The sequence below is a fragment of the Sciurus carolinensis genome, chromosome 1 (genome assembly GCF_902686445.1).
Source record: "Sciurus carolinensis chromosome 1, mSciCar1.2, whole genome shotgun sequence".
NCBI classification, from domain to species: Eukaryota; Metazoa; Chordata; class Mammalia; order Rodentia; family Sciuridae; genus Sciurus; species Sciurus carolinensis.
In genome coordinates, this window is record NC_062213.1 from 151661812 (window position 1) to 151688503 (window position 26692).

At 32.6% G+C, this 26692-nt stretch overlaps 1 protein-coding gene across 1 annotated transcript in view; it reads left to right on the forward strand.

The window, feature by feature from the left end:
- The window catches only part of Lrrc40 (leucine rich repeat containing 40), a 53647-nt gene that overhangs the window by 10978 nt on the left and 15977 nt on the right, over positions 1-26692 (forward strand). The window contains 6 exon segments of the mRNA XM_047524159.1: positions 1821-1950; positions 5160-5283; positions 7812-7954; positions 11266-11438; positions 15330-15417; positions 15534-15579. Of these exon segments, the coding sequence (XP_047380115.1) occupies positions 1821-1950; positions 5160-5283; positions 7812-7954; positions 11266-11438; positions 15330-15417; positions 15534-15579 (704 nt within the window).

Below are 26692 nucleotides of genomic sequence, written 5' to 3' on the forward strand. Positions count from 1 at the left end.
CTGGTTTTATGAATTTAAGGTCAGTTGATTTTCTTAAAAAATGGTTTTAATTGCTTACCTAGCATGTGCAAGGCCCTGGATTCAATCCCCATTACTAAAAAAAAAAAAAAGAAAGTGTTTGTTTTATGTTTGTGAGATAATATAGAAAGGTTCTTATTTTAGAAAGCCTCTTTCATGACATATCAAGTTTTAAATTGCCTTGATATTCTAATATCAAGGTGGTAAACAATAAGGAAGAACTGTTAATTCTTTCATTAATGCTGAAGAATTTCATGGTTGTTTTATGTGTGTGTGGTGCTTGAGGTCAAATTCACACGTGCTTCACACGTGCTTGAAAGGTTTTCTACCACTGTGCTAAGCTCCCAGTCCTCAGAGTTTTTAATATTAGCAGTTATTAAATTTTTCCAAGGGTCCCTTGTGTTCCATGCATGTTTCTGGTACTATCATTGGTAGGTACATAGGAGGCTAGGTGATTGAGACTCTAAATGTTTGCTCCCAATAAACACCGAGATTTATAGGAAAAAATATCTTTGTCCTACCTATGTTGTATAGACACAGATTTAGAGAAAGAAGTTAGGGGAGATTTCATTTAAAAAAGAAACAAAAGGTTCTTAAAAGCATAGTTTGAAAAACTGGTTATAAAACAGGTGTTACAAATCTGTTTAACACAGTATAGTCAATTCTGTTTTCTAGTGGTAAGTTAACTGGTTTGAGGGAAACAGTCCCTAAAATAACAGTCCTCGTTTGGTGAAAAACTTAAAATTACCATAAATCAGCAAGAGTATCTATCTGAAAAGGTACTAATTGTTTAGATCTGCATCAAAGGTTCTTCCTCTTATAAGTCAAAGGTATAGATAGGGCCTATAAGGACAAGAATGAAGAGTATTGAGAGGAAAAGGGGGAATAAGTATGGAGGGAGTATGGTTTAGCTTTAGATTCCAAAACTTAAGTGTATGAATCTCAGGATGAAGGAATTATATAGCTAGAATTACATAGTTTCCCATCTCATTCTCTATCAAATATACCCAGACTTCAGCTACATAATCTAGAATAATAACTGACTTTTAATAGTCTTATTGGTTCTTATTTTAGAAAACCTCTTTTGGCTTTTTTGTTGTAGCTAGTTTTATTTTAATGTAGTTTAGGGTTATTAGACAGCACCTCATATTTCCAGTTCCCCCTGTTAATGCATGAAGTAACTATGTCATGATAACAGTATAATTCATAAGTGAATAATGAAATTGTGATAAATTTGGGAATCTCTTCATTTATCTCTTAATTATTAGGGAGCATATAATCTTCAGTGATGTGGGATTCTCCTAAGTCAATAAACTGAGTATCTCTAGAGAATTTTGCAACTATAAAGTTTAGACCAAATAGACGCGTCAGGCCTTCAAACAGAAATAGGTATTTTTGTCTTGAATGCTAAGTTTACAACCTTACCTCCATATAAAATATGACCCTATTGTAGGGTGTCTGTAAACTTACACAAGTCAGTTACAGTATAAAAAATTAAGAGTACAATAAGTCCTTTCATGATACATGTAAAACTAAGTTGACTATAAGCAAGAAATTAGAAGTTCACTAATTATGTTTAGTTAGAAACTTTATTTCTTCAAAATTCTAATTTGGTTACTTTAGATTACTGTTATTTTAATGAGTATATATTTTTGGAATGTGAATTTTTATAAGTACTTAAATTAATAACCGTATCTTATTTTTGTAACAGATTCATGTGGTTGGTTGGCAAAAATATCTTTGATAAATGTCTATTGTGTTGTTTACTAAATTATTCAGCATTTATGTTTATCAATCAATAGCCATAACAAACTGAAAATGCTCCCTGAAGAAATTGCATATCTAAAAAACCTGAAGGGCCTGTACCTCCAGCATAATGAGTTAACTTGCATACCAGAGGGATTTGAACAACTTTCCAATTTAGAAGATTTAGTAAGTTGTGATTTTCTAATTTTTGTATTATTGTGGATGCTGGGATTTTTCATCAGGCTGAGAAATGGGATATATGATTGAAATTGTGGTACATGGACAACTGATTTTGTGAATAGATTATCAGAAATTGTGCATTTCAATTAAATTGCTAAATCAGTAATTATAAACTTGTTTTTCCTGTGTTATTAAATCAACTTCAAGTTATAATTCAGTAGTAGACTTTGGACAAAAGCAAAGAAGATGACTATTGTTCCGAGACTTGTATAGCTTAGAAGAAAGTCATCTTTAGCATATACCAATTCTCTTCTGTCCCCCTACTGTTTTTTATTTTTTATGTTACCTGTGGCCCAGCTCTATGAATATTCAGATAATCCCTTCAAGACTTGCCTTTATCAAAATGGCCATATTTCCTAATAAAACTTTATCAAAATGGCCATATTTCCTAATAAAACTTTTATTCCATGTTTTACTTATTTTTAATAGAAATAATGATAAAGCAATACAAATAATATTTTAATCATATTAATAATAAAAATAATAAAAACTTTACTTTGTGCTTTACATATAGCAAGGTAAATAGTTCTTTCTCTTACTATATTAAGAAACTGTGACTTATAGAAAAGAGGAAAATTGTCAAAAGTCATGCGCCTGATAAGTAACAAAATGAGGATTTGGACACAAGTTAGTTTGACTCCAAAGTGGATCTCTTTTTCTCCACTTTACCACCAAAGGAATAAAACTCTAAAATATTCCATCTTAAAGACTTTAGTCACATTAAATGAGAGATTCTGATATGTATTCTAAATAGTTATTTCATATTGCATTTTGGTTCTTTTCCTTTTACATATTTTTGACAGCTCATTTATGTCATGTTAACCTTAAATTTAATTTCTCACTAAGGGAAAAATTACTCCTTTTACCTCTATTTATTCTGTAAGTACAGCCTCCTTGATACTCTCCTTAATTGCTCTAGTGTTTGAAATAAAATATATACATGTCCGAGCTATTCTTTCAGTGTTTTTTTGTTGTTCAGTCTGGTCAGATTGGAAATTAGGTTAGGAAAGAAAAAAGCATATGTAGATACAATGATTGGCAAAGCAGGGAACCATCAGATTTTCTTACAAAATTTTCAAAATTATATAAATATTACAAGTAGTTGATATTTAAAAAACATACATTCAGAGTTAAAAGCTGACAAGAAACCTTATAATAAATGAAGCTTCCTAGTTTCACTTTATGGATTCTCAGAGTCATTTGCATAATAAAAGGTTATTTCCTTTGATAATTGTGTTCTTAAGGATTTAGTATCAAATAAATCATAAATACGGAAAACTATATTAAAACAGATTAAAATGATAAATACCTGTGACCATTTATTACTAATATTAACGTTATGTAGAAACTGCTTAGCCCATGGCACTAAATAAATGTGTTGAAGTAGTAATATAGATTAATGTATATATAACATACTTAGGCTTTAAATCTTTACTAACTATAATAATTCAGTATTTAATTTATTAGTAATGCTTTTTTTAATTTAGAAGGAGTGGAATAACTTGGCATAAATATGAATTAGTTTTTATATGGCATAAGTATGTTTTATATTTTGCTATAGTAATTAAATATTTAATTTTATTAGCAGTCCCATTTAGAATTTAGAAGGGATTTTATTAGAATGATCAGGGTTCTTTAAAATGCTTTGAGAATTTCTTAATTAATTTCTTTGTCAGCAACTATTTTAAGTTTTTCATATTGGAAAAGTTTTAGATTTATAAAATAGTTGTAAATATATGCCCTTCATTCAGCTTCTCCTAATGTTAACATTTGTATAGTTATGAAACATTTGTAAAAACTCAGACTTTCATATTGGCACAATACTAACTAAAGTATAGATTTTATTCATTATTTTTCCATTTTCTCTTTTACTTCTTTTTTTGTTCTAAGTTCAATTCGGATACCATTCTATTTAATTTCTGAAACTTTTGATAATATATAATATTTATTAGCAAGCAATTTCTTGATTCTTTGTAGAATTAGTTATAGATTATATTGTTATGTACTGTAGATTATTATAGTGTTATGAGAATAGTATATTTTTAAAAAATGAGCTGATTCAGCTTTTTACCTTTTTCTATCTTCTCAATATATTCAGAGTTACAGAATACAGTTAATATTAGACTAATTGAAAATCTTCATAGTTATTTTAAGTCATTTTTTTCTTATTCAGTTTTGCCAATGGCCCTACCTAACATTTTGCTGATAGAACACTTTATAATTCAAGTGTATAGAGATAAATTAAGCTAGCTTGAATGTGTCAAAAGTATAGAGAAGACTTCTAATCTTAGCCAATGTCAACTTGCTGAAGTCAGCAGAACCAAGAGAATATATTTTCCTCAAAACTTGAAAGGACCAGCTGGGTGCAATGGTGCACACCTGTAATCCCAGTGGCTCAGGAGGCTGAGGCAGGAGGATCAGGAGTTAAAAGCCAGCCTTAGCAAAAGCAGGTGCTAAGCAGCTCAGTGAGACCCCTGTCTTTAAATACAATACAACATAGGACTGGGAATGTGAGTCAGAGGTCGAGCGCCCCTGAGTTCAGTCCCCAATACCACCCCCCCCAAAATTTGAAATAACCACTTTTTTCACTTTGTATTTCTTTCTTTCAGGAATTTTTCTTTCTTGCAAAGATGTCTTTCATTTCTTATTATGGGTTACTAATAACGTGCCCAGTTCATCATGGGTATTCAGTCAAATAGATTTATGTATTGTAAACATAATGTATGATATACTATGACTTAACTAATAGTAACCTTTATGTAAATATTTTTTAAGTAAGAATTCATTCTAGGGGGAAGTGCTGGGGAAGGATAGTCACCAAATTATGTTGTTATATTGTGCACATGTACAAAAGTGTAACAACAAATTGCACAATTATGTACAACTATAATGCACCAATAAAATGTGGAAAGAGAAAAGAAAAAGAATTCATTCTCATTTCTATCTGCTATATTGATGAATACATAGTGGGTCTGTGGATGTTGAAAAAACATTGAAATGAAATGATAATCTGTGAAATTGTGTGAAGGTCACAAAATCAATTACCTCTAAAGTAGCCTTTATGTTGTATTCCCCCCAAATTCTGAAACTCCCTTTAGGAATGTTTATTTACTTTCCTGTTTTTTTATTCATTCATTCTTTCTTTCTTTTTAAAGGATCTTTCAAGCAATTGTCTTTCAATTGTTCCTGCTAGTTTTTCTTCTCTGTTGAGTCTGATTCGACTCAATCTTTCCAGTAACCAACTGAAGAGTTTGCCAGCGGAAATAAGCAGAATGAAAAGTAAATATTCTGTATTTTAAAAAATTACATAAATTTGAAGTTGATGTAACTTGCCTTTAGAAAAATAATTTGTAACATAATTATAGAGAAATTATAATAAATGCAAACAATACTTGGTCATATTTTCTCTAGACCATTATTGTCTGACATATTTCTAAAGAATTAACATCAAAATGTATTCAGGCCTATTATAAAGTAATTGAGAAATTGATAAAGATTTTCAGTTATGCTATTGCTTTATTTGTTCATTCCACATTTTTTAAAAGGTTTTTTTCCCCCATCACAGTGAATATACCTGTGATATATAGTTATATTATAGTTGTAGTCTCCCTGTTGTCCATAAATAATAATGTTAAGAAGAGAGTTTTGTTTTGCATAAGGGTACAGATTAATTCTTTAAAAGAAAATGTCAAAATTTAGTATTTCTATTAAAGTTTACCATTTACCAATTATATTTAAATAATGGAGAACTTACATAAAAATTAGACATTTTAGTACTCTTTTAAATAAGTATTCTTCATCATCTTGGCTTAAGTCCAAAATCATTTTTTTAATTTAAATGTAAAAAACAAAAACATATTTTGGTTGATAGCTATATTGTATATTAGTTACAGATTGTTTACCATATCAGGTATTCTTTTGCTAGTTATATGTAAGTTCTCTTCCTTTTTAAACCTCTCTTTTGTAAAGGGAGTCATAGAAATGCTTTCCTGCAAATGACTGTGGATAATTTTGCAGTAAATTTGTAAAACTGCTGTTTTACTTGAAATTAATCTTTATTTGTTATGTATGATGCAAGTGTGTAAGTTAATTCTATCAAGAATCAAATGACTTTTTCAGGGATCCTTTACCTGGGGTACTACTAGATAAGATTCTGCTTATCTTTGCCATTTTTTAATAAAGGTATAAGAATGAACTAAACATAAAATACAATATCTGGAATGAGGATATAAGAAGCAATGGATTTCTTTTTCAAAAATTGAGTGTAATATTTTCAGAGAAAGGAACATGTAGACAAATTAACAAAAATAATTTTGAGTTTATAGCAACTTTCTGATATTCTGCATAATTAATGATTAAATGCTTTGTGGTCCTCAGCTATGACACTGAAACTTTTAATCTATCACAAATAGGATATTTAGTTATTTTTTGACTGTAGATAACTGGATTCCAAGAACCATGTCTTACATATGTTTGGTGTCATATAACTTTACAGTACTTTTGTTTAAGTTATTTTGACAGCATCATTTACAACAGTTCTGTAAGTTAGATCAGGTAATTTTTTGTTTTACATTTTAAAGATTCATAAACCTTGACACAGAAATTAGGTTGTAAGTTTTAGAACCAGATCTGAAATCATTTTGCTCCATCTTCACTGCTCTTTCCAATAATACACCTGGCTTGTTTCAATCAGTGCTCCTAGATGCAAACATTTGTAAGAATTATTATCTTTAAAACAAAGTTTTATTTAAAAATTTTATTATATTTGAGTGGATCAGACAGCATCATTCTTTTCTTACTATTCTAGTAAAATAATATATAAATTTTATTAGTAGTTGAAAATAGTACTGTTGTATTTTCTTTGAAACCAGTTAGCATCTTAATATACTCAAAGATAACCAATCTAAGGCAGCATAACAATCTAATCTTGAATTATTTAAAAATTGATGGGCTCTAAAGTACAGGAAAATAAGTTGTAAATGCATATTGCCTGTTCAGTCAGTTGGAAAGCTAGAATAGATGTTGGCCCTGATAAGTGGAAGAATCTGTAATATGGAGTTGGGAGAAAACTGCCTGTTGAATCTTAAGAAAAGAAAACCTTCACTTATTTTTCCAGTTTTGTTTTTCTGTTTGCTTTTAAGAAAGGAGGATCCAGGAGCTTAAAGAGAGATCCTGCAAGGAATGATATTCTTTTGAGCTGTAGTATATATTCTTATCAGGAATGATAGCAGAGGTGTTAGGAGAAGCATATAATTTAAAAACAGAAAAGAAGATGGGGGTGGGAAGGAGGAGCAGTATGGGTGAATACATAAAAATCCAAGGCTTTTTAGCAGAAAATCTACTTACTAAAATATCAGTAAGCCACTACTGGCCAGAGTTACTTGATGTCCATTCATTCAGCCAATATGCATGCATGTTACATGCCTTTAATTATAGCCTTTTCTTTTTAAGGTAACATAATATATGAAATAATAATTGTATATAAGTTATATATTTTAGAGCAATAAAAAGTACTAGAGAACTTTGTTTTTCAACTGTTACAAAGATGATGTGGATTATTATTAAATACTAATTTTAACATCATCATTTCTTTTTAATTTTAATTAAATGTAAAGAGAAACTTAATTTACATTTATTTAGTTCAAGAATATTTGAGTGTTCTTGATTATTGCCCCAGTGTACATTGGCATATGTTCATAAGTACTTGCAAAAATTTATTACCTATTCTTTGAAATTCTATATAATCATACACCAAATTATTTTTCTGTATTAAAGTATATTTTATTTTCACTGAATATATATTGCAGAATTAAAGCATTTGGATTGTAATTCAAATCTCTTGGAAACTATACCTCCTGAATTGGCTGGCATGGAATCACTAGAATTGCTTTATTTGCGGAGGAATAAATTGCGTTTTCTACCAGAATTTCCTTCATGTAGACTATTGAAGGTACTATTTAGTTTATTACTAAGTAACTATATATTTTCCAAAAGTTATTTATGAAAATGAATGTTCTTAAAAGGACCTAATCTTCTGAAGGTCATGCATATTAGTTACAAGTGCTGGGGTTTGTGGTGTGCATGTTGATATTTTTTAGAATTTTAATGTGACTACCCGCATTAATGATATTGTTATTAACATATTTTCTAAAAGAAATAAATTTTAAAAATAAGTATTTGGTCCTTTTACCTGATAAGTAGTTTATAATTGGAGAAGTACTATATAATGAGGATGACTGGGTATGTTGGTACTATCCTATGGGAGACCTGAAATACTGGTAAGGAATATGTACCTAACTGTATAAGTTGCCTTCTCTCACATTTAAATGGTCTGTTTAAAATTACATTACTTTGATTTTAAGAATATAGCATTTAGGGCTGGGGAGATAGCTCAGTCAGTAGAGTGCTTGCCTTGCATGCACAAGGTCCTGGGTTCCATCCTCAGCACTGCAAAAAAAAAAAAAAAAGGAATATAGCATTTATATAAAACTATAGAACACTAAAAAAAAAGAAATTGAAGAAGAACTTAGAAGATGGAAAGACCTCCCATGCTCCTGGATAGGCAGAATTAATATTGTCAAAATGGCCATACTACCAAAAAGCATTATATAGATTTAATGCAATTCCTATTAAAATCCCAATGACATTCTTCATAGAATTAGAAAAGGCAATCATGAAATTCATTTGGAAAAATAAGAGACCCATAATAGCTAAAGCAATCCTTAACAAGAAAAGTGAAGCAGGAGGCATCACACTACCAGATCTTAAACTAGACTACAGAGCTATAGTAATAAAAACAACATGGTATTGGCACCAAAACAGACATGTAGACCATTGGTACAGAATAGAAGACCCAGAGACAAATCCACATAAATACAATTATCTCATACTACATAAAGGTTCCAAAACCATTCACTGGAGGAAAGATAGCCTATTCAACCAGTGGGAAAATTAGAAAGCCACATGTAACATGAAATTAAACCTCTGTCACCCTGCACAAAACTCAACTCAAAAGTGGATCAAAGACTTACACATTTGAACAGAGACCCTGCACCTAATAGAAGAAAAAGTTAGGCCCAAATTTTGACCACGTCAGCCTAAGATCTGACTTCCTTAACAAGACCCCCTGAATTGTATGAAGTAAAATAAAAAATCAACAAATGGGATGGATTCAAACTAAAAACCTTCTCAGCAAAAAAAAAAAAAAAAAAAAAGAATGAATAATATGAAGAGAGAGCCTACAGATTGGGAGAAAATCTTTACCACATGCACCTCAGATAAAGCATTAATCTCCAGGATATATAAAGAACTCAAAAAAACTTATCAGCAGAAAAAGAAATAACCCAGTCTATAAATGGGCTGAGGAACTGAACAGATATTTCACAGAATAAGAAATGCATCTGATCAACAAATATTTGAAAAAATGTTTAACATCTCTAGCAATTAGAGAAATGCAAATCAAAACTACCTTGAGATTTCATTTCACTCCAGTCAGAATGGCGACTATCAAGAATACAAGCAACAATAAATGAACAAGAATGTGGGGAAAAAGGTACACTCATACATTGCTAGTGGGAATGCAAATTGGTGCAGCCATTATGAAAAGTGGTATGGAGATTCCTCAGAAAACTTAGAATGGAACCACCATTTGACCCAGCTATTGCACTCCTCGGTTTATACCCAGAGGACTTAAAATCCTTATATTACAGTGTTGTAGTCACATCAGTGTTTATAGCAGCTCAACTCTCAATAACTGAACGATGGAACCAACCTAGATGCCCTTCAATAGGTGAATGAATAAAGAAAATGTGATACACACACACGCGCACATACATACTATGGAGTATTACTTAACTTTAAAGAAGAATGAAATTAATGGTATTTGCTGGTAAATGGATAAAGTTGAAGAATATCATGCTAAGTGAAATAAGCCAATCCCAAAAAACCAAAGGCCGAATGTTTTCTCTGACATGTAGGTGCTAATTCCCAATGAAGTGGTAGGGGGGGTTGAGAAGAAGAAAGTAACTTTAGATTACATAGAGGGGAATAAAGGGAGACGAGGGGGTGTGGAGGATAGGAAGGATATTGGAATGAAAAAGACATTACTTTATGTACATATATGATTGCATGATTGATGTGATTTTATAACATGTATAATCAGAAAAATGAAAAATTATACTCCATTTATGTATGATATATCAGAGTACATAAATTCATTCTACTGTCACGTATAAATAATTAGAACATTTAAAAAATTTTAAAAAAAGAATATAGCATTTATAGCCAGGCACAGTGGTGCATGGCTGTAATCCCAGTGGCTCAGGAAGCTGAGGCTGGAGGATCATAAGTTCAAAGCCAGCCTCAGCAAAAATGAGGCAATAAGCAACTCAGTGAGACCCTGTCTCTAAATAAAATATAAAATAGGGCTAGGAAAAATAACAGAATGAGACAAACATCATTACCCTATGTACATGTATGAATACACAAATGGTATGACTCTACTTCATGTACAACCAGAGAAACAAGTTGTACCCCCATTTGTTTACAATGCATCAAAATAAATAAATTATTAAAAAAAAAATAGGACTGGGAATGTTTCTCAGTGGTCGAGTGCCCCTGAGTTCAGTCCCTGGTATGGAAGGAAGGAAGGGAGGTAGGAAAGGAGGGAGGAAATAGCGTTATAATTGTTTGAAATCTTACATGCTTTACTTTTCTTTAGTGTTAAAAGAGTTTCTTTTAAATAGGAAGGTAACAATGATTTTTAAAAAGTAATGGAAAAGTTTTCATTGAATAAAATTAGCTAATTTTTCAACTGATAATTATAAATTCTGTTAATGGAAATCGGTATATGTGATTATCAGTAATGGTAATGTTAAATGAACTGACTAAAATATAAATTCTTTTGGCTGGTTATGATTTGTTTTGAAACTAATTTTTCATCAGTGTGATTTTTAGATTTACACTTTTATTAATATTATAAATGTAGCTAATAAATCATTTCTCTACTTTGGTTTTGTAAACGATGTTTCTGCAAGATTCATCTTTAATTTTATATTGCCAGAACATTTTTGAAGATTTTCTTTTTTGGCATTTTTCTTTAGCTGTAAAATAGCTTAAATGTAATTTAAAATATACCTCAGTAATAAGAAGGTTTTTTTTTTTTCTAATGTGTTTCAGTGATTTGAAATTAACTTTATTTTCATTATCTAATATAAAATTGAATAAGAAACACATGTGACTGATCTTTGTTTTTTTTTTTAGGAATTGCATGTAGGTGAAAACCAGATTGAAATGTTAGGAGCAGAACATCTTAAGCATCTGAATTCCATCCTTGTGCTGGACCTGAGGGATAACAAGTTAAAATCTGTTCCAGATGAAATTACACTACTACAGTCTTTGGAAAGACTTGATTTAAGTAACAATGATATTAGTAGGTAAGTTTATAGATCAAATTAATAAACATTGTGTGTGTTGTTATAATTTATTAAAGTTTTTATAAAAAAAATATGAGATCCTTTTGTAAATCTTGAATTCATTAAATATTTATTGAGCAGATGTTATCTATAAAGAAAGATTAACTAGATTTTGTCTTTGGCAGTTAGCTTGATATGTTTAGAGAAGCAGAAGTGAGTTACTGTAATTTACTAACTAGAACTAAAGTCTAAGGAGACTGGATTTTTTTTCCACATTTTTTATTGGTACATTATAGTTGTACTTAATAGGTAGTATTTGTTATGTATTCATGCAAGCCTACAGTATAACGACATTATTTGATCAGTACAACTCCCAGGAGGTTGGATTTTTATGTGTCTTTTTACTGCACTAACTTCAACTCCTAGATCAGTGCCTTTTGCCCATAGAAGGTGCTTCATAAATGCTTGTTGGATTTGTTAAATGAATGTAAAGCCTTTAGAGAAATATAAAGCACTTTAGGGGCTTAAAAGATTTACACTTCACTGGAGGAATCAGGGCACACATAGAAGTAAGATGTTCTTCAGGATTGGAATTAGGGTAAAGTAAGTTAATTGACTAGAACACAAAATTTAAGAACATTCACTTTCAGGATTATGTCTCATCCTAGTTCTACCCTGTGATCTTTATAGAGTGACTAGAAAGTTTCAGGTTCATGTGTACGGTAGTAAGAATGATCCACTTGGCGGAGTAAATAGCACAAACAAAACTAGGAATTCTAAATAAGGTGCATGTAGGGAGCTTGTGAAAATTTAGAGTTTGAAAACTAAGTTGACCCATGAGGAAGAGAGCCTTGAAGAATCAGTTTTCATTTGATAAGTGCTGCAAAAGACTATGAGCAGGGCTAATTTGAGTATCATTTTAAAACAATAACAATAATACTTTGAATAGGAATGGTTTTATAGGTGGGAAATCTAAATAAAACTGTTAGTTTAGTAGTAGTTATCACTAAGGAGCGCTAACTATATTCAATTTCTTGTATTGACAGTTGTATAGAATTCTCTCTTAATGAGGAACTAAATTGTGATAGCAATGGGAATGGAAAGATAAGGACATCTGTGATAAATTAGAATAAGTTGTATTTAACAGCTGACTGGTTATATTGGACATGGAGAGGAGTAGTGAATGAAGAATCATAAAATGTTATAGAACCATCATATTTAGAAATGTAATTATTTTATATATACAGAGATTCAGATGGTGTATCAACTAGATGTCTAAGGTTTTAAGTCTGAATGCCAGAAATATGGGGTACTATTCCCAGAGGAAGAAAATATTAGGCAAGGCAGATTTTCTTTTATGTGTATATTTTAATAAATATTTTTTAAAGTCACATTTGTTTCTACAGTGTACATATGGCATGTTTGGGCCATAGATTTGAATACTTGAATAATGATTACCTTTTCACACATGTGTGATAGAATTATTCAGTGACCTGGATATCTATGAAAGTGCTTTGTCTTACAAGTAATGAATAAAATAATCTTACAAATATTGACATGTAAAATTTTCTCCATGGCAGTTTTATTTAACCTACTGCATAAGAGCAGTAGGAAGCAAATGTTTAAAACAAAAACTAAATAATTGGTACAATATTTCTTTCTTTTTTTTTTTTTATACCCAGAATTGAACCCAGAGGTACGTAACTACTGAGCCACATCCCCAGCCTTTTTAAATATTTTATTTAGAGACAGGATCTTATTGAATTGCTTATGGCCTCACTAAATTGCTGAGACTGGCTTTGAACTTGCAGTCCTCCTGCCTCAGCCTCCTGAGCCTCTGGGCGCCTGGCGGTACAAATATTTCTAATGTCAAAATATGTTTCAATTTTTTTTGATATTAGAAAACATATTCATATATATTTTCCTCTTTTTCCAGAGCTCTGGTGATAAAGGGCCTACCGCATAATCATTTTAATACTTTTCTAAGTGAATTTTTCTTCCCTTAAAGCCTGCAGTTCTGAAATATCAGGGATAATTCTGGTCCTTTTCTACCCCTTTAAATTTTCTTCTGACTACTGGTTCCCAACATTGTTACTAGAATAGTTTATATAAATATATAAATAGTTTATGTAAGTAGTTTATATAATAGCTCATATAAATAAAGAATTCATGTACTTGAGCAGCTTTGATAGTTTTCCCTTGCCATAGATAGCACTATCCCCAAATATGGCTACGTATTAGAATCATTTAAAAAACATTAGTTAAGGGGATAAAATAATACAGATTTTGAGGCACCAATGGATTCAAATCTCTTACATAAAACCCTACTATTTTGTTTTATTTTGTTTAAAATCATTCCTGGAAAGATTTTGGTGCTTCTGGTATTCAAACCAGTAATGGGGAACTACTGTCTTGAAAGATAAAGTCCAGAATTTCTAGTAACACATTCAAGGATGTCTCAAACTCAAACTACTTTCATTCGCTTCTCTTTCACTATTATAGGTACCCTGCTTTCTGACTACATCAGTGTATAAATACACCAACCCTTCATTTTGGTCCTTTATCCTAAAATGTCCTTTTCCTGCCTTAATGCCTAAGGGAATTCCATTCATTTTAAGCCCAAATCCAGGCATTGCTACTCTCTTCTCTCTCTTTCTCCTTGTTTCTATTCTTTACTTGTTTAGAGTTTGTCTTATTCTATATATTTCTATATCATGTTCTTTTTTGATGTGTAATTTACATACAATAAAAGCTTATAAATTGATGACTTTTGGCAAGTGTATACAGTTGTCACAGTCATGTAAAAAACTTGTTTCCCCAAGAATTTTCTTATACATTTTACAACCAATTCCCTTACTATATTGCTAAGTAGTAACTAAAATGCACTATTTTTGCCTTTTGTAGAATATCATGTATATGGCTTCATGCAGTATACAGTTATTGTGTTTGGCTTCTTTCAGGTAGCATAAAGTTTTTGTGATTCATTCATGTGGTTGTGTTTATCCATAGGTCATTCGTCTTTGCTGATTGTTACATTAGATATATCACAATTTAGTCATCTCCACTAGTTTGTGGATGGACATTTGGGTGTTCTTCAATTGTTTTGCTATTGGGAACATTCATGTGTAAGATTTTGTGTGTACATTATTTTTTTATTTTGGGGGCTTGGTAAACATGTAGGAAGTAAAATTGCTTACTTGTATGTAGATGTGTGTTTAATTTTAAAAGACACTATTTTCCAAAATGGCTGTATTATGTTGTATTCTCACCAGTATTGTAAGATATGTATTATTTGTTATATTTTGGCCATTTTTATGTGTTTTTTTCTTTGTTCAGTTGAAAACTTCAGAGCAAGAGCTTTGTCACTCTGCTAATTCTTAGTATTTTGTAGAAACAATAAATTTTATTGAGAGTGTTTATGTGGGTCATCTTTAATATAAATAAATGGGTTATCTTTTTGTGAGCCAAAGATAAAAATGACTTTCCTTATTGAATGAAAACCTAATTGGGTAAGTATTTTTTTCTTTTTGTCATTTTTTTCATTTAGAAAAAATTTTATTTGCTTACTCAAAGTACAAAATTAAAACATTATTAATGAGACTGGTTGAATTGCTGATGTATTAAAAAATGTTTTTAACATTTCCTTTTTAGCACTAGATATAATTTAGCAAATGTTTTATAGCCAACATTCTTTTTTAGCAATTTTATTATGACAACTTTGAAGATATATCTGGTTTTTCTTTTACATGTTTAACATTTATCTCAAGAGAAAAAATTTTAGGCCTACATTAGGCCTTCTTATAGACTATTATATAATATGTTGTTTGTCATGTTGTTATGTTTATAGTCAATTATTTGGTTGGTCTAGACTTACACTTAACCTTTTCCCTGAATTGATTTAATCTTTTGTAGTCTGCCCTGTTCATTGGGAAACCTGCATTTGAAATTCCTGGCACTAGAAGGAAATCCTTTGAGAACCATTCGGAGAGAAATAATAAATGTAACTATTTAGAATTCAGTTCTTTATTTGTAAATCAAATTGTAGATAAATATGTCAATTTGTAGAACTGTAAGTTATATCTTGGTGAATGTATGTCTTTGTCTCTGCCCTTTCAGAAGGGAACTCAAGAAGTTCTAAAGTATCTACGAAGTAAGATCAAAGGTACTTTCCTATTTTCTCCTGTACTTTAAAGGATTATATGAAAGGTGGTGAAGTATTAATGGTACATAAATTTCATTGTACTTGATAGGAATATTTAGAAGGAATAGTTTCTGGCAGCTGTGACTCTGTTCTGTATCCACATAGCCATAATAGTGCTGAAATTATAAAAAAAGGCTTAAACTCATATAACAGTAGTGTTCTATCTTTGATCTCTTTAATTTAAAATCTACCAATTATAAAATATCATAACAGTTGGGACAAAAAAGGGAGTATAACTTTACTTTCAGGATATAACTTATAGGTTCCATTTACTTGTAAATATGTTAATAGGTAGTTGAGTATCTACTATCCATGAATAATTCTGCTAAATTCTTACAAAAATGAAGGAAAAGTATTATTAGAGATGTTAGTATAACATGAACATGTATCAAAAATTAAAATAGTACTATAAATTTAACTCATTTTTAATAATCTATTAAATCTATTTCACTAAAATTGTGATATATCCCAGTTTTTATTTCATATCTGTTATCATAGCATAAAGAACAAAATTAGTTGTACCTGTAATGCTGCGTAATGAATTGCTCTAAAACTTGGTGGCCAAGTGCAGTAGCTGTTAATGTAGTTGACAGCTCTGTGGTTTAGGCATAACCTGGCATGGGCTGTGTGCCCAGTTAGCCTATGTTAAATGAGTGAGTAAGATACATTCTTTCTTCAGCAGTTTCTTCTACACTTCGCCACTGAGCCACATCCCCGGCCCTTTTGGAATTGTTTTATTTTGAGACAGGGTCTCAGTAAGTTGCTTAGACCTTGCCGAGTTGCTGAGGCTGGCTTTTGAAATTGCAGTCCTCCTGCCTCAGCCTCTGAGCTGCTGGGATTCCAGGCGTGTACTACTATTTTCTATTTTCTACCTTGTCAGATGAAATATTAAAATAATTTTCTAAAAATCTTATTGCCTATCATTGAAACCATTTCCTTTCTTCTCCGGATAGGTTTTTTCCTCCAGAAAACAGATTATTCTGACATGAATCAGTCAGAGGTCTTGTCAAAATAATCCAATTTTTATGGACACAAAAAGCCTGGATGAATTTAACGTAGATTACCTTTATGTAACAACATTTTTGTTAAGTAACCTTTATCCAAAGATCAGTAAGGAAATCCATGCAATTTTATTTTCTCCAGAAACATCACAAAAGAAATTGGTGATGGAAAAAATTTTTAATGTGTGTATCTGTAAAGATAGGGAGAACTGGGAAAAAAGAAAATGGCAATTTGGAAAGTCAGAAAAATTTGGAAGTCGGAAATAAGTTATCTTTTTTTCTGTGGTGCTGGGGACTGAACCTATAACAGAAAGTTTGGTCCTTGTTCTAATGTCATTTAATGCCAGTTTAATAATGAGAACAAGGTTTTGAGAAAAAAGGAAAAAGAAATTTTATTGCTTTGCTAACAAAGGAGAAACACAGGGGACTTCTGTCCCTGAGCCTATGATTCTACCCATCAGGGAAAACAGGGCTTTTTAAGAAGCTATTCAAAGGCTATATTCCAGGTGTACCTAATAGGGGGTCCTAGGTGTATCCTGTAGGTGTGTTGAAATTCACTTCTTAGATCCTTTGGCAGATATTTCCTTCCTGGGTTGGATGCCTTGAAGGACAATTAACTAGTAGAAGAAAAGAAAACACCATCTTCCTAATCTTGTTAGGGATGGGGAGAGGGAGAGAAAAGAGAAAGAACATGTCCCTTTAAAAATAAGCCTCAGAGCAAGGAGGGCTATATTCAAAAGGTAAAGTGGACCACTGTTACAAACCCAGGGCCTGTGTATGCTAGGCAAGTGCTCTACCTCTGAGCCACATCCCCACACATCCCTAGCCTGGAAATAAGTCATCTTAGTTGGTTTGAGCTACAAGAATAAAGTATCTTATACTGGGTAATTTACAAATAATAAAAAATTATTAATCACTGTTTTGAAGGCAGTGAAGAAGATAAAGATGCTAGTAAATTCAGTGTCTTTTGAGGACTGGTTCTTCATAGATGATGCATTCTATGTGCCCTCATGAAGTATCTTGTTAATGTAGGCTTTTCGTAGATACCCTTTATCACATTGAAGAAGTTCCTTTCTATTTCTCATTTTTTGGGTGTTTTCTTCATGAAAAAAAGTTTTGTCAAATGTTTTATTGTTATCTATTGAGATGATCATGTGAATTTTTTGGAATTCTGTCAATATTCTATGTTACACTAATTGATTTTTAGATGGCAAATGAATTTTTCATTCCTAGAATAAATCCCACTTGGTTATGGCACATAATTCTTTTTATATGTTGCTGGATTTATTTTGCTAAAATTTTGTTAAGAATTTTTATGTCCACGTGCATGAAGAGTTTTTAATCTTGAGAAATTTTTGTCTGATTTAGGTATCAGCGTATTATTGTCCTTATAAAATGAGTTTGGACATATTCCCTCCTCTTTTGTTATTAGAAAAGTTTGTGAAGTGTTCGTATTTATTCTTTGAATATTTGTTTGAATACTTGGTAAAATTTGGCAGTGAAACCACTTAAGCCTGAAATTTTCTTGTGCCTAGTTTTTTGAGTACTAATTCAATCTCTGCTTGTTATAGATTATTTCTTATTGAGAAAGTTCCAGTTTTTCTAGAAGTTTATCCATTTTATCTAGGTTATCTGATGCTTACATTTATTCAGAATTTATCCTTTTTATTTTTGTAAGGCAACTGTTTGTCAGTTTTGTTAAACTTTTTGAAGAACCTGATTTCTCCTATTATTTTTTTGTTGTTTCATTAATTTCTACTCTAATTATTTGTATCCTTCTCCTTGCTTTAAGTTTAGTTTGCTCTTTTTTTTCGAGTTTCTTCAAGTAGGAGGTTAGATTATTGATTTGAAATTTTTCTTTATTCTCGTTATAGGCATTTACTGCTATAAATTTTCCTGTAAGCATGGTTTTAGTTCTTAAGTTTTAATGTATTGTGTTATTTCCATTTATGTCAGTTTTTCTGATTTCTCTTGATGTCTTTCTTCATCATTTGTTTATTGATAGTTTTTGTTTGATTTTTGTTATGTGTTCCTGGCACATAATTTTTTTAAGTCTATTTTGTCTACTTATACAGATATTCTTGGATTTATGATGGGTTTACATCCTGATAAAGCCATTGTATATTAAAAATAGTGTAAGTTGAAAATGAGTTTCATACATCTACCAAACATCATAGTTTAGCAATATATTTAAGCACAGCCACTCCTGTTTTCCTGTAGTTACCTTATTCCCTGGTACTTTCTCATGACCTAATTCACCCACAGTCTAGGTTATAACTTTAGTAAGTGCATGCATCTCTTCTTTCCTCATTTTTTACAGATCTTCCTCTGTTTTTTGTTTGTTTCCACAGTACTGGGGAGTAAATCCAGGTATTCTTTACCACTGAGCTACATCCCCAGCCTGGTCTTGAACTTTAATCCTTCTGCCTCAGTCTCCCAAGTGATTGGAATAGGCATGTTCCTGCACACCTGGGTACTCTGTTGTTTTTGAGAACTCTCATGCTGTGTTGCAAATGAAGTCAGTACCCTGGGGAAGAGATTAGGAGCTATCTATGTTTTGGCCCTTTCTCTCCCAGGCATGATCTCTGCACCAATACTGTGGAACTGGGAAGGGGAATGATTACAAGCATCTCTGTGAGTGATACCCTCTCGAGGAGCTGAACACTCAGTGGCAGTAGCCAGATGTCATCTTGGTTTACCTCTCTCTGCTTTGAACTACCGTCTCCTATGCCAGAGGAAGGACAGTCAGGGCCCCATTATTCTCAGTGTACCAAACCTAAGTTAGAGCCTTCACATCTATGAGTATGAGTTAAGCGGAAGAATGGAGCCCCTACTTCTGAGCCCTTCTCACCATGAATTTAACCTTAGTTGCAGGCAGCTGGGGGCAGGATAAGAGATGTTAATGCTATTGCCAGAAAGAAAGCCCTCTGACTGAAAGCTAGGGGTAAATAGAGTCTTTTGTTCTTAGCTCCTGCCATCTGACCCATCATTTTTGCCTCTTTAGACTGAGAATAGGGAGAAAGAAAACATTCTTGGTTCAAATATCACACAAATTCATCTCACTGAATCTTCATAGACTTTCTTGAACAGAGGTTTCTTCATTTGATGTTTACTTTTAGGATCATTTTCAGAGGCTTTTTATGGTTATTTTTGTTGCTGTTTTATATTTTCACCAGTTTTTCTGGGGAGCAGGTTAACAAAGCTCTGTATGTTGTCCTGACATGAGTTGATCCCTGGAAAATGTATTTTCTATCTGCATTCTGTACAGGAGAGCAAAAATTGGAGGAAACTCTATGTCTTCCACAGTAAGCAACAGTTTAAAACCTTGTGGTCAAGAGTCAGTATGTGTTAGTCTGCTTTACCTTTCTGTGACAAATACCTGAGAAAAAATGACTTACAGAAGGAAAGATTTATTTTGGCTTATGTTTTCAGAGTTTTCTATCCACATATTATGGTTTGGGTATGAGGTGTCCCCCAAAAGCTCTACAATATTCGGAGGTGAAATAATTGGATTCTGAGAGCTATAATCTAATCAGTCCATTCCTAGATAGAATGGGGCTGACCAGATGGTACTGAGCTAGTGGGATGTGGCTGGGGGAGGTGGGTCACTGGGGGAATTCCCTAGAAGGGTTCATCTTCCCTATGATTCCTTCCATTATTCTCTTTCTGTCCCCTCATCTCCTCTCCCGTTCCCTTTGTCCTCACGTCAGACCCAGCAATGGAACCTGCCTACTGTGAAATGAATCCCCTGAAACCATGAGTGAAAGTAAACTTTTCCTCCTCTAAGTTGTTCTTACCAGGTATTTTGGAAAACTAACATACCATGATTGACTGACTCCAAGGCAGAAACATCATGGCAGAAGGATGTGGCAGAGGAAAACCTCTGAGTTCATGGCGGCCAAGAAGGGTGAAGGGAGTGGGACAGGGACAAGATAGAGTCCCCAGGGCATGTCCCAGTGACCTGTATCCTCTTACCATATCCTACCTGCCTACAGTTTCTACCTCCCCTCAGGAGTCCATTCAAATTATTAATTTAGCAAATGGATTAATCCACTGATGAAGTTAGAGTCCTCAAGATCCATTCACTACCCTGACGCCCTATCTCTGATATTACTACATTGGGTACTGAAGCTTCATCATGTGAACTTTTGGGGGATATCCAGATCCAAAACTGTAACATAGTAGAATCTTTTACAGTACTTTATCTTTGTGTTCACATTCAGTTTTTCATAGCCTTTTCATCTTTCAGTCCTTGTTTCTTTCTTTTACTTTCTTTGTAAATTTTTTTTAACTTGGGATAAGAAAATTTTCCTTTTCAAAAGTCAATAAAGGAAAGTAAAACCAACTAAGTTCAAATGCATGGAAAGTATAACCTTATTCCTTAAGACATTCAGAAACAAAAATAATCTAGTATAGCTGTTTTAAAAAATGGGAGGAAAAATGTACAAATATTCAATGCCTGAGATTTATTTACTTTATAACCTTCAGGTTTTGCTCTGTTTATTGTCTCTGATTGGTTATTTTATTGACATTTACCACTCTTCTTTCCCTCGTGTCCAATCACATTTTAATAACTCCTGGGAATCCATTTGTAGTTCTAGGACTCCATTCTCATCTCTTTGATTTTTCTTTGTGTTGTATAGAAATGCATACTTAAAACCATGGCATTATTACTTTGGACTTCAAGATAGTTAACTTGAATTTTTGAAAGCAAAATGTTCACTAGGATTTTTGATTACAATAATCATATGAACAAATGTTTATATCTAAAGAGAATGTCAAATAGTGAGGATTGAAATGTTTATTTTAATTAGACCTTAACTTGTATATACACAAGTAAAGTGCTAAGATTGGTTTCTTATCAAAACATACCTTTATTTTTAAAAAGCAATAAGCATTTTCTCAGTGAAAAGGTGCTTAGTAAAGAAAGGCTATGCTATAGTTTGGATGTGAAATATTTCCTAATGGCCATGTGTTAAAGGCTTGATCACCAGCCTGTGGTGCCAGTGGGTGGTGGTGAAACCTTCAAGAGGTAGACACTGATTGGAGGAAGTTATGCCTTTTGGGGAATGCATTAGAAAGGGATATTGGGACCTCATCCTGCTCCTTTCTCTCTTTACTTCCTGGCCCTCCATGAGATGACTAGGCTTCATCTGCCACAGACTCCTGCAGCAATGTCCTGTGCCACCACAGACCCAAACAGGGACAAGCACCATGGACTGAAACCTATAAAACCATGAGCCAAAATTAACCTTTCCTCTTTACAAGTTATTTGTCTCAGGTATTTAATTGCAACGACAGAAAATTTATACATTTCTAGAGGCACATATGAATAACCTGTGGAAATTATTAAAAAAAAAAAAATAGTGCCCAGGCTACATTTTAGCTCAATTGAATCAGAATTTTCGGGTAGTAAGTTCCAGCCCTTTTAAATAAGAGAGTGAAATTGGATTTAATTGCATCTGAATTTCCTGGAGTTCTTTGAGAAAAAGACTGAACTTCTTTTGTACTTTCCCCTCTTTTAGCTTAGCTTTTTCTCTCTGCTTCTTAATTATTCTCAGTTTTAGAGGTAGAAATATAATTGGTGAAGATTGAAGATGCTGGGGTAGCTGGCGCAAACATCCACAAGAGACGTAACTTGGAGTTCAAGCAAAGGTTTATTGACAGAGAAAGTCTGCCAGGCTGCCCTTCTGCAAGGTGCAGCAACCTGATGAAAAAACTTCTTAACTATATAGTCATGAACAGTAAAGTAGTTAAAAAGTAACCCATCTGGTCCTGCGATTGTTACTTGGCATCTTTGTTGTGGTTTCAGTATTTAGGGACTCTTTGGGGGCGGGCCTAATGGAAAGGGTCATGCCTGGGTGTGTAGGTGCTGATTTTCAAAATAAAGTTACTTTGGCCCGAGGACCTAACAGAAGACAGTATTGATAATTTCATTCTCAAGGTTTTGATTGAAGGAGGTAAAACCTTTGGACTGAAATGAGGGAACTTGATAGTAGAAACTCTTTTCTTTGAGGGTACAGAATAATCCAGAAACATGAAGTTATGTTACATTTAAAGTAATCTTAGAATTTTGAGTTACTAAAAGGTACTTGTCTGTGAAGCTTCAAGTGTAGTAATTTTCCACAGGTTCCTCAGACATCATTGTGTGAAAGAGAAATTTTGTTCTCTGAAAGTTTATTTGGTTTGTTGGTAATTATATTCTCCCCAGTGTCTAGCTGAAGCCCAGTAATTCATGTAGAATTTATATACAATTTCTGCAATGACTATTATTATTCTTCTCTGGGAAGAGTTAATTTTCAAGTCCCTGTTGCCCTACAAATACAACTCTAAAATTGTAATTATACTCAAAAATTAATCTTTTGCTAAATCCAGAGGATTTAAGCCATTCTTCACAGATGACCATCTTTATTATTATGTTTAGATTTTAGCCGATATTCTGTTAATTGAACCCACACATCTCTATTTATAAAATGAATATAATACCTTCTTGATTGGTTTGGTCTTAAGGATCAGAATTTCATGAGGTGGGGCATGTGTAAAATGACCCCACAGTGTCTGTTGACTGATCTAGATAGTATTAAACATTTTTACTTTCAGGTGGCTTTTTTTTTTTTTAAACAGAATTTCAGATAAATCTTACCTCTCTTTACTTGTTAGTTATTCTCCAGGTGAAAATCAATAGCCTAGGTAAATATCAATGGGCCATAAAATTTTCTTTTCATGTTTATAAAATATCTTCTTGGGCTAGGTTGGAGCTCAGTGGTATAGCACTTGCCTGGCACATGTGAGGCACTGGGTTTGATTCTACCACCACATAAAAATAAATAAAGATATTATGTCCATCTACAACTACAAAACATTTAAAAAAAAAAAATATATATATATATATATATATATATATATATATATATATTTTCTTAGGGACCAAGTTTGAAGTTTGTAAAAATTTAAGTCTGATATTCAAATCTTACTGTAGTTGGTTTGTTATAAGCTCATAGGATATACTTTTAAACAAAGAACCTTATGAAGCTTTCTTAAGCTAGAGTTGTTAAGTGAGTGTAGTTTCTAAAGTTTCTCCAGTTCATGTAAGAGATATGTTCTGTTGGTGACTGTGGTACTGTCTGTCCATTGTGAGATTTTGCCAAGTTGCTAAAGGTCCCAGGTACTGCTGTGGTTTGAATAAGGGTGTTCCCTTTGACATTAATTCTGAAACTTAATCCCTAATACAACAGCATTTAAAGTTGTGGACCTTATGAGACGATTATGCCATGAGGGTCCTGCATTTATGAGATTGGCACCCTTATAAGGGAGTTTAAAGTTGGAGAGAGCATTCTCTTATCCTTCCACCATGTGAAGACACAGGACAAAGCCCTCTCCAGACACTAAATGCCAGCACCTTGATCTTAGACTTCTCAGCTTTCAGAACTGTCAGAAATAAATTCTGTTGTTTATAAATTACTCAGTATGTGGTATTTTATTTATAGTAGCATAAGTGGACTAAGACAGATGCATACTTCAATTATGTCATCATAATACCTAAGCGTAATTACCTTGATTACAAAAACTCCCTTTGCTCAAACGCCATCATCTGATTCTGTGTTCTGAGTTTTAATTTCTTGCTGTTACCTGGATCATCTTTCTATACTACCAATGGTAGACAGAATGTTAACCTCTCAATCTTATCTATATCCCAATCCCTGAAACCTGTGAATGTCTTACCATACGTGGAAGAGCAGTTAAGATTCCTAAACAGTTAACTTTAAAATAAGAATATTTTCATGAATGAAAGGTGTTGACCCAGTATAATCATAAGGATTTTAAAAAAATTGATGTGGATGCAGAGGACCAGTTCAGCTAGAGGATATAAGAAAAATACACTATTCTTGGTTTTGAAGATAGAGGAAGAAGGCTGTGAACGAAGGAATGTGTGTGGCTTCTAGAAGTTGGAAAGGAATGGAAACAAATTCTTCCTGAGGAAAAGTAATGCAGTAGCAAAATCAAGGTACTGGCAACTCGGTGAGACTACGTCTCTAATAAAATACATAATAGGGCTGAGATGTGGCTCGGTGGTTGAGTGCCCCTGAGTTCAATCCCCCAATACCCACCCTCTAAAATAAAAAAGAGAAGTAATGCAGACCTACCAAAAACTTGATTTTAGCCCATTGAAATCCATTATGTTTCTGAACTAGAAAACTGCAAGATCAAAAGTATGTGTTTTAAAACCCCTACATTGGCTGGGACTATTAATCAGTGATAAACCCTTGCCTAGAATGTCCCAAGTCCCTGGTTCAATTCCCAGTACTACAAAACAAAACCAAGTAAGTTTGTACAACTTACTAATGCAACCATAGAAATTTCCCATAAATTTGATATAGATCATAATTTGGCATCATTTTTCAGTTTCTTTGCAATTCTGTACTAATGAAGTGTGGGCAGTTACCATCCAGCTATCAGGCATAGGGTGACTATGTACAGCAGATCTGGACATGGTCTATCATGCAGTGTCTTATTTTTATATTCCTAACCCCTAATACAGTGAACTGCCAAAGCGGAAAGCATAGTAAAGTTTGTGCATAAATGAATACATCTGTTCTAATTAGAGTTAAAATCAGGATTGCTGTAAGTATGCATTATTGATTTATGTTCATCTTTTGTGTGGTAAAAGTGAAGGGCTTGACTAGAGAAATAGAAATTGAAATGAAGATGTTAAAAAGCAAATTCGTTTTAAATACTATTATTGAAAAGAACCTGTAGTTTTTGACTCCCTTCTGATGTGATTACCTTCCTGGAGGGTGTACCTGGCCCTCCTAGATTGTATAAGCCTTCCCATCACTCTATAACACACTGTTCCCACAAAAAATAATCCTTCAGCATACTTCTGTTATTGTACTTACTATACCATTTTCTGATTTTTCTATATATTTTGTCCACTATACAGGTCATCTGTCTTCATGTTTTCCATAGTACTATCTAGCAGTTAGAATGTGCTGGATAATGCTGAAGAATGAAGTAATAATTAAGCAAGTGAAGTAAGCCCTTTGCTTCTATTTCCCAGAGGTGGTGGGGTATGTCAGGTTTCTGATCACTTTCAATATTACCGGTATGACTGAAGAATGTCTGTTTGCTTCTAAGGGATGAATTGAAGCTCTGAAGATGTCCTGATTGGGTGGTACTCATTCAGCTAACTCACCCACTGTGCCTTCCTAACTTACCAAATAAGTACATTTGAGAATTTCTTTTCTCTCTTTTCTGTGTGATTTATTTCTTATTTGGCTGTGTTCTATCAGTCACTTGCACAATTAAGTTGTTTTTTCTCCCTGGAAACTTGTAGGATCTTCTGTTCGTTGACTTTGTTCTGATCATATATTTCAATGTGATTGCGTTTTTATTCATTCTACTTGACTTTTAGTGAGCTTTTTAAATTTGAAATTTTTAAAATTGTTATTTAGGGTTTTTTTTTTTAAATAGACAGTAAATATACATGTAAAAAATTAACCATATGTGAGCATATATAATGAGAAGTACATTTATCTTTCATCAATCCCCTTTCCATATACAATAGCCACTGTCTTTAGTTCTTTTGATGGTGACTATTAAAAGTATCTCTTTGGAAATGAAGAGAATACTTTATCTGGGGCTGGGGAGATAGCTCAGTCGGTAGAGTGCTTGCTTGTAAGCACAAGGCCCTGGGGTTCGATCCCCAGCACCCCAGGGGGAAAAAAAAAAAAAAAAAGGAACATCTTATCTTAATATATAGTCATGATAGAATACATACATATTTTTAAAATGCTGAGTTCTGCCACTGCTTTAATATTGCTTCTCTTGATTATGTAATTTTGGCAAAGTATTATATATTCTTTCAGTAATACAATTAAACTACTGGGAAATTTCTAAATTGAAAGTATTCACTTGGTATTTATATTTACCTTCATGTCTTTTATTTGTTTGATATTCTGCCATTTGTTCTGTGCTACTTTATGCATAAAGTATTCATACTGTATTTGCATGAAAAATTATTTTTTTCAAAGTAGATGTTTGTTTATTATTACTACTATTACTACTATTATTTG